Consider the following 8,755-nt stretch of genomic DNA (forward strand, 5'->3'; position numbering starts at 1 on the left):
TCTCTATTAAAAATAAAAAAATTGGCCGGGCATGGTGGTGTATGCCTGTGGTCCCAGCTACTCGGGAAGCTGAGGTGGGAGGATCAGTGGAGCCCAGAAGGTCAAGGCTGCAGTGAGCCAAGACTGCCACTGCACTCCAGCCTAGGCAACAGAATAAGATCCTGTCTCAAAAACACACAAATGAACATTTTAAGTTTCTTTCTTCTTTTGCATATTTTAGATTTTTATCTGGCATCATTTTCCTTCTCCTTGGAGGACTGACTTCCTTTCACCTTTTTTTAGTGCAGATCACTTTGATGAGTTTTTCTGGATTTCATAGGTGTGAAAAATGTCTTTATTTTCCCATCATTTTTGAGAGATATTTTCACTGGGTCAAGATTTCTAGGTTCACAAACTTTTTCATTGCTTTCAGTTACCGTAAAGATGTTCCACTGTCTGCTGGCTTGCATTGTTTCTGAAAGAAGTCTTTATCTCTTGTTCTATACTTAATGTGTTGTTTTCCTCTGGCTGCTTTTAAGATTTTCCTCTTCATCACTGGTCTGTTTAATTATAACATCAGTGTCATTTCTGGGTCTGTTTTTATTAATTGACTTTTCTCCTTATTATGTGCTGTTATTTTCCTGCTCCTTGGCATACCTGGTAGTTTTTTTGTTGGATGCCAGATACTGAATTTGACCTTGATGGATGTTGACCATTTTTACATTCTTGTAAATATTCTTGAGCTTTGTTCTGGGATACAGTTCAGTTACTTGAAAACAATTTGATACTTTAAAAGATGTTTGATCTGAGCAGCCTTTAGTCTATGGTGAATTTTGCCTCGCTGCTGAAGCCATCCTCTTCTGCGTATTTTACCGAATACCCCATGAAAGGCTTTTTTTCTGGTGGGCACACCGATCATTCCCAGTGCCATGTGAGTGCCAGGATTTGATCTCCTTGCCCATTTTTGGTGGTCCTTTCCTCTTTGATTTATTCCCAAGCATTGATCAGTACTCAGGTGAAGATTCAAGAGGAACCCTTCACATCTGTGGATGTGAACCCTCTCTCTCTGTGTATCTTTTCTCCCTATACCTGGGTAGTTTCACGGACTTGGCTGCCGGGACGCCCAACTTCATCTCTTCCACCAGGGAGACTTTGGTCTCTGAATGTGTTTCCTTCTTTTGCTTTAGTCTAGACCGTCTCACCAGGCAGCAAACAAGGGCTCATGTTTGTTTTCACTCTCCCAGAGGTGACTGTCCAGTGCTACTTCATGTCTGGTGCCTGAAAACCATTGTTTCATATATTTTGTCCAATTTTTTAGTTGATTCAGGCTTGAGGGCAAATTCAGTTCCTATTACTCATCTTGTCCAGAAGCAAAAGTCCTAATTTATCTTTTTTTTTTTTAAAAAAACAACAACATAGGAACATACATGGCCGGGGCAGTGACTTGTGCCTGTAGTCCCAACACTTTGGGAGGTCAGGTGGGAAGATTGCTTTATCTTGGGAGAAGTTCAAGGTTACAGTGAGCTATGTCAAACCACTGCACTCCAGCCTGACTAACAGAGTGAGACCCTGATTCTAAAATAAAAAAAACATTTAAAAAAATGGGAGAGAGATCCAAGCTGGCTGATCACTAGCAGCTCGGGATTGTAGCTCCCAGTGGAAGCGCAGAGAACGAGAGGACGCCACACTTTCAGATGAATTTTTGTTGCTCACGCACCAGGAGATTCCCAGCGGAGGAGCCCCATGGGTCGCCAGCGTGACACTTGTGGCTGGTGAGGCGATTTTTCCACTGCCTTGGTGCGGTGGTTCTTGGTGCAGAGTCAGAAAAGCACCATCAATCTTAATGCCACTGTTTTGGCCGGCGCAGTGGGTTGCTCAGATTTTAGCGCTGGGAATCAACAAGTTGGACGTCCACTCAGAAACCCAATTATAAAGACGGTAATTATAAAGACCACAGATGGATAAATGTATAATGAAGGGAAGAAAATGCCTAAAAAGGCTGAGAATACCCAAAATCAGAACGCCTCTCCATCTACAGGGGATCACAGTTCCTCATCAGCAACGGAACAAGGCCTGATGGAGAACCAGTGTGTTCCATTAACAGAAGCAGCCTTCAAAAGGTGGATGATAAGAAGCTTCTGGGAATTAAAAGAACTTGTTCTAACCCAATGCAAAGCAACTAAGAACTTTGAAAAAAAGTTTGACGAAATGTTAACAATAACACACAATTTAGAGAGGAATATAAGTGAATTAATGGAGCTGAAAAACACAACACGAGAACTTCATGAAGTATGCACAAGTTTTAACAGCCAAATTGATAAGCAGAAGAAAAGATATCAGAGGTTGAAGACCAACTTAATGAAATAAAACAAGAAGACAAGATTAGAGAAAAAAGGATAAAAAGGAATGAGCAAAGTCTCCAAGAAATATGGGACTATGTGAAAAGACCTAATCTACGCTTGATAGGTGTACCTGAATGTGACGAAAGGAATCAATCCAAGCTGGAAAGTATGCTTCAGGATATTATTCAGGAAAACTTTCCCAACCTAGCAAGGCAGGACAATATTTAACTCCAGGTAATACAGAGAACACCACAAAGATATTCCTCAAGAAGACCAACCTCAAGGCACATAATTGCCAGATTCACCAGGGTTGAAATGAAGGAGAAAATACTGAGGGCAGCCACAGAGAAAGTTCAGGTTACCCATAAAGGGAAGCCTATCAGACTCACAGCAGATCTCTCAGCAGAAGCTCTACAAGCTAGAAGAGAGTGGGGGCCAATATTCAACACCCTTAAAGGAAAGAACTTTCAACCCAGAATTTTACATCCAGCCAAACTAAGCTTCATAAGCGAAGGAAAAATAAAATCTTTTGTGAACAAGCAAGCACTCAGAGATTTCATCACCACCAGGCCTGCTTTACAAGAGCTTCTGAAAGAACCACTACAAATAGAAAGGAACAACCAGTATCAGCCTTTCTAAAAAATACCAAAAAGTAAACAGCATGAACATAATCAAGAATTTACATCAACTAATAGGCAAAACAGCCAGCTAACATTAAATGGCAGTATTAAACTCACATATATTATTATTAATTCTAAATTTAAATCGACTAAATCCCCCAATCCAAAGACACAGACAGGCAAAAAAAGCCAAAACTCATCGGTATGCTGCATCCAGATCCATCTCATATGCAAGGATACACAGACTCAAAACAAAGGGATGGAGAAAGATTTACCAACCAAATGGAGAGCAAAAATAAATAAATAAAAAGCAGGAGTTGCTTTAAAGCAACAAAGATCGAAAGAAGCAAAGAAGGATATTACATAATGGTAAAAGGATCAATGCAACAAGAAGAGCTAAAGATCCTAAATATATACGCACCCAATACAGGAATACCCAGATATATAAGACTTATAAAGAGACTTAGACTCCCACACAATAATAGTGGGAGACTTCAACATCAATATTAGACAGATCAATGAGACAGAAAATTAACGATATCCAGGATTTGAACTCAGATCCAGAACAAGTAAGCTTAATTAACATTTATAGAACTCTCCATTTTAAATACACAAAATATACTCTCTTATCAGTACCACATCACATCTATTTAGAGGTTTCAATGAAATATGGGTTGGCTGCTTGCTTGTTATTTTCTTCCTTTTTTTTTTTCATGTCTCTATAATTAAACACATTTACAGGCATACCCATTTTTAGACTGCATTCTACCCTGGGCAATAAAGCAACACCCCCGTTCTAAAAAAAAAAAAAGAATTATTGATGGAATTTGGACAACTCGTGAAGTCACATTTTTTTGTTCCCTGGCTATTTACTTCTCAAGGTATGATGTGTTCATGGTGTCCCATGAAGGTTTATTTACTTGCTCTCTGGCTGATTCTCCTCAGGGAGTAATGTGGTCATTGCATCCCGTAAATTTGAGAGACTGAAATCTGTGGCAGATGAACTGAAGGCCAGCCTACCTCCCACAAGCCAGGCGCAAGTCATTCCCATACAATGCAACATCCGGAAAGAAGAGGAGGTAATGCAGATATATCTATATCGTTTATTCATTCATTGTAGTTTGCAGTAGTGGTTCTTAAACCTGGCTTTGCTTCAGGTTCTCCTATGGTAGCTGTCTTAGATGAGGTTCACTAGAAGCAGAAGCTGGGGAGGAGATTCTCACGTTAATGATTTACTGAGCCAGTGACCCTTGGAGAAGGAGAGGAAGAGAAGCAAGAATGTGGTCTCAGCCAGAGACGGACTTTTGCCCTTTAAGTCTTTTTTTTTTTTTTTGAGACAGAGTCTTACTCTGTTTCCCAGGCTGAAGTGCAGTGGTGCAATATAGGCTCACTGCAACCTCCATTTCCTGGGTTCAAGTGATTCTTTTGCCTCAGCCTCCTGAGTACCTGGGACTATAGGTGCGTGCCACCATGCCCAGCTAGTTTCTGTATTTTTCGTAAAGACAGGGTTTCACCGTGTTGACCAAGCTGGTCTCAAACTCCTGACCTCAGGTGATCCACCTGCCTTGGCCTTTCAAAGTGCTAGGATTATAGGCGTGAGCCACCATGCCTGGCCCTTTGAGTCATTTTTTTTTTTAATGTTTATTTTAATCTGATTTCATCACTGTTTATTCTGTGTTGGTAGCTTACAAAGTAATATATAACTGAGGCCTGCCCTACTTAAGGGTGTTCCAGGCCATTGGATATATCTTGTCATCAAATTACAATTTTAGCATCGTGATCTGTGGGTATTGGATGCTGGTACATTACTAATTGGTGTAGAATTTTTAGGTTTATTCATTGCTGCATATTCATTCGTTGTGGTACTTGGAGTTACTGTACACTGTGAGAGACTGCAATCCCTGTCTAGAGCAAGCAATCAGGTGAGGTAACAAGTTAGGCTATTAATCTTTTACTTTTTTTTTTTTTTTGAGACGGAGTTTCGCTCTTGTTACCGAGGCTGGAGTGCAATGGCGCAATCTCAGCTCGCCGCAACCTCTGCCTCCTGGGTTCAGGCAATTCTCCTGCCTCAGCCCCCGAGTAACTGGGATTACAGGCACGCGCCACCATGCCCAGCTCATTTTTTGTATTTTTAGTAGAGACGGGGTTTCACCAAGTTGACCAGGATGGTCTCGATCTCTTGACCTCGTGATCCACCTGCCTCGGCCTCCCAAAGTGTTGGGATTACAGGCGTGAGCCACCGTGCCCGGCTAATCTTTTACTTTTAATAACTTCCAATATTCTTCTTCTTTTTTTTTTTTTTTTTGGAATGTTTCTAACACAACCAATGTTCTTCTTTAGGTGAATAATTTGGTCAAATCTACCTTAGATATTTATGGTAAGATCAATTTCTTGGTAAACAATGGAGGAGGCCAGTTTCTTTCCCCTGCTGAACACATCAGTTCTAAGGGATGGAATGCTGTGGTTGAGACCAACCTGACAGGAACCTTCTACATGTGCAAAGCAGGCAAGTACCATCAGTATCCACAAGCCAACATATTTTTATTTAGAGATCTCAGAATCCTGTTAGAGATTCAGAAGCCCCATGTCATTAACATTTATTGCCTAGATTTCCTCACTTACAACATAGGAATGTAAATTGGTACATTTCAGTATAGGCAATGTTTATAAAATGTGGATATCCTTCAATCACATCATTTTGTTTCTTGGAATTTATTATGAGAAAATTATTAATGATCTGTACATAAATTTAGCTATAAAGTTGTTCATAAAATTGGGAAAAACTCTCACCCTCATTTTGTTTTTAAGAAATGAATTAGCTGGGTGTGATGACTCACACCTATAATCCCAGCAGTTTGGGAGGCCGAGGCAGGTGAATCATGAGGTCAGGAGTTCAAGACCAGCCTGACCAAGATGGTGAAACCGAAACCTCATCTCTAGTGTAAATACAAAATATTAGCTGCGCGTGGTAGCAGGCACCTATAATCCCAGGTACTCAGGAGGCTGAGGCAGAGAATTACTTGAACCTGGGAGGCAGACGTTGCAGCAAGCCATGATCGCACTACTGCACTCCAGCCTGGACAACAGAGCGAGACTCCATCTCAAAACAAATAAAAAATTCCTTAAAAACCACCTAAGTCTTTCCTATGATGAAAAATATAGAACAATTATAACCCTAACTCAAAGGGTCTTCATCCCAACATGAATAGGCTTTATATTCTTAGTATCTGCAAGTCTTGCAGACATCTCTACCTAACTAGGAGAATCAAGCTCTAAGTTGTGGTACAGGTTTGATTGTTCCAGTGGAAAAACCCAGAAAAAATAGTTTATTTTTCTTACATTAAAAGAACAGGTAGGTAGTCTAAGTCTTAGTAAACTACTAAGTACAGTAGTTTCATAATCATTACGGACTGTTCTTGACCTGTGGTTTTTATTTTCTGATTCAAGAGGCTGCTCCAGTTCCTGCTATTGAATTTGCATTCCAGACAGCAGGAATGAGGAAAAAGTGTAATGGTCACCTATTCCTTTTACGGGCACCATCTGGAAGTAGCACCATGATGTTTGCTCACATTCATCAGCTAGAGTTCAGCTAAATGATCATACCTAGCTGTAAAAGAAACTGGGAAAGAGTCCTTAGGTCGGCAGCTATGTGCTTAATACAAATTCTATTTCTATGGAAGAAAGGGAGAATGAGTATTGGGAGACAAGTAGTGGTCTCTGACCTAAGCTTTATAACTTGATGCTTTCATTCCTTCTAACAGGCAAATCAGCAGTCTCTTACCAATCCAAGATTCCTTGCTAACAACTGTCAATTAAAAGTCTACAGAATTGAAATTCAGCCATGACTTTTATTAGTCAAACTGAGTTAAACAATACAAGGCTGGTGGGGTACGGTGGCTCACGCCTGTAATTCCAGCTCTTTGAGAGGCCGAGGTGGGCAGATTGCCTGAGCTCAGGAGTTCGAGACCAGCCTGGGCAACATGGTGAAATCCCATTTCTACTAAAATACAAAAGAAAAAATTAGCTGGACATGGTGGCATATGCCTGTAGTTCCAGATACTCGGGAGGCTGAGGCAGACTTGCTTGAACCTGGGAGGTGAAGGTTGCAGTGAGCCGAGATTGTGCCGCTCCACTCCAGCCTAGGTGACAGAGGGAGACTCTGTCTCCAAAAAAAAAACAACAAAAAAAAGAATATTAGGGATTTTAGTTTTTAGTTTTTATAAGTTATATTTTTCTATATCATGAAAATAGTGAAAAACTGAAAATTATATAAATATTCTAGAGTAAAGTATTAGTAAAGTTTATAAATCTGGATGATAAAGAACTATGCAACCATTAAAAATATTGGCATAAAAATGTACTTATTGACATGAAAAATACTTCCAGATGTCACTGCAAGAAAGCAAGCTCTAAAATATTTTATCCAACATGTTCACAATTCTGTAAAAAAATAGTATGTATTTGGGTCAGGCGTGGTGGCTCATGCCTGTAATCCCAGCACTTTGGGAGGCTGAGGCGGGCAGATCACAAAGTCAGGAGATTGAGACCATCCTGGCTAACATGGGGAAACCCCGTCTAGACTAAAAATACGAAAAATTAGTCGGGTGTGGTGGCACACGCCTGTAGTCCCAGCTACTCAGAGAAGTTGAGGCAGGAGAATTGCTTGAACCTGGGAGGCGGAGGTTGCAGTGAGCCGACATCACGCCTCTGCACTCCAACCTGGGTGACAGAGCAAGACTCCGCCTCAAAAAAAAAACCAAAACCAACTACAGTATGTATTTATGTGTGCATATATATGAATAGAAATGATTCGGAAAAAATTTATACCAAAATACAGTCGTGTTGTTTAACAGCAGGGATTTGTTCTGAGAAATGTGTGATTAGTCAATTTCATTGTCATATGAACATCGTGGAGTGTACTCACACAGACCTAGGTGGTATAGCCTACTACACACCTAGGCTACAAACCTGGATATCATGTTGCTGTATAGAATACTACAGGCAATTGTAACACATCAAGTGTTTGTTAAGCATTTGTGCATCTCGACATAGAAAGAGTAGAATAAAAATGTGGTATTATATTCTTACGGGACCACTGTTATATTTGCAATCTGTCTTTGACCGAAACATTATTGTGATACATGACTGTATGAAATCTCTAGGAGGTAAAATTACATATTGTTTTAATTTTTTTCTTGGTGTTTATCTGCCTTTTCTACTTCTGCTAATATGATCATATATCACCTATGTAATTAAAATGATTCAAAAGATGACTGGCCTAAAGTCCCCAGTCTCTTTCAGCTTGTACTCTGTGATGCAATGTGCTATTGTTAAAGAATTGTGAAAAAAATCCACATATAAATTATTGATGATTTTGGACTTTCCTATAGACGTTTTTTATTCATTTTACTGATACAGGAATTTTTACCCCAATTTATTTTTGGAAAAATGTTAAATCTGTGGGAAAGTTGAAGAAATAATACAATGGATTTCTATATACCTATCATTTAGATTCACCAAGCATTGTCAGTTGTGATGGCTCATGCCTGTAATCCCAGAGCTTTGGAACGCTGAGGCAGGCGGACCACTTGAGGTCAGGAGTTCGAGATCAGCTTGGCCATCATGGTGAAACCCTATCTCCACTAAAAATACAAAAATTAGCTGGGCGTGGTGATGCATGTCTGTAGTCTCAGGTACTTGGGAAGCTGAAGCAAGAGAATCGCTTGAACCTGGGAGGTGGAGGTTGCAATGAGCTGAGATGGCACCTCCAGCCTGGGTGACAGAGTAAGACTGTCTCAAAAAAATAAAAAAAAA

The 8,755-nt window shown here is 40.1% G+C and overlaps 1 protein-coding gene across 1 annotated transcript in view; it reads left to right on the forward strand.

Moving 5' to 3' along the window:
* Positions 1-8,755, forward strand: part of PECR (peroxisomal trans-2-enoyl-CoA reductase) — a 45,687-nt gene that overhangs the window by 5,622 nt on the left and 31,310 nt on the right. The window contains exons 2-3 of the mRNA XM_037740792.1: positions 3,887-4,020; positions 5,282-5,574. Of these exons, the coding sequence (XP_037596720.1) occupies positions 3,887-4,020; positions 5,282-5,574 (427 nt within the window). The remainder of the gene's footprint in view (positions 1-3,886; positions 4,021-5,281; positions 5,575-8,755) is intronic.

The sequence above is a fragment of the Cebus imitator genome, unplaced genomic scaffold (genome assembly GCF_001604975.1).
Source record: "Cebus imitator isolate Cc_AM_T3 unplaced genomic scaffold, Cebus_imitator-1.0 Scaffold89, whole genome shotgun sequence".
Classification (NCBI taxonomy): domain Eukaryota; kingdom Metazoa; phylum Chordata; class Mammalia; order Primates; family Cebidae; genus Cebus; species Cebus imitator.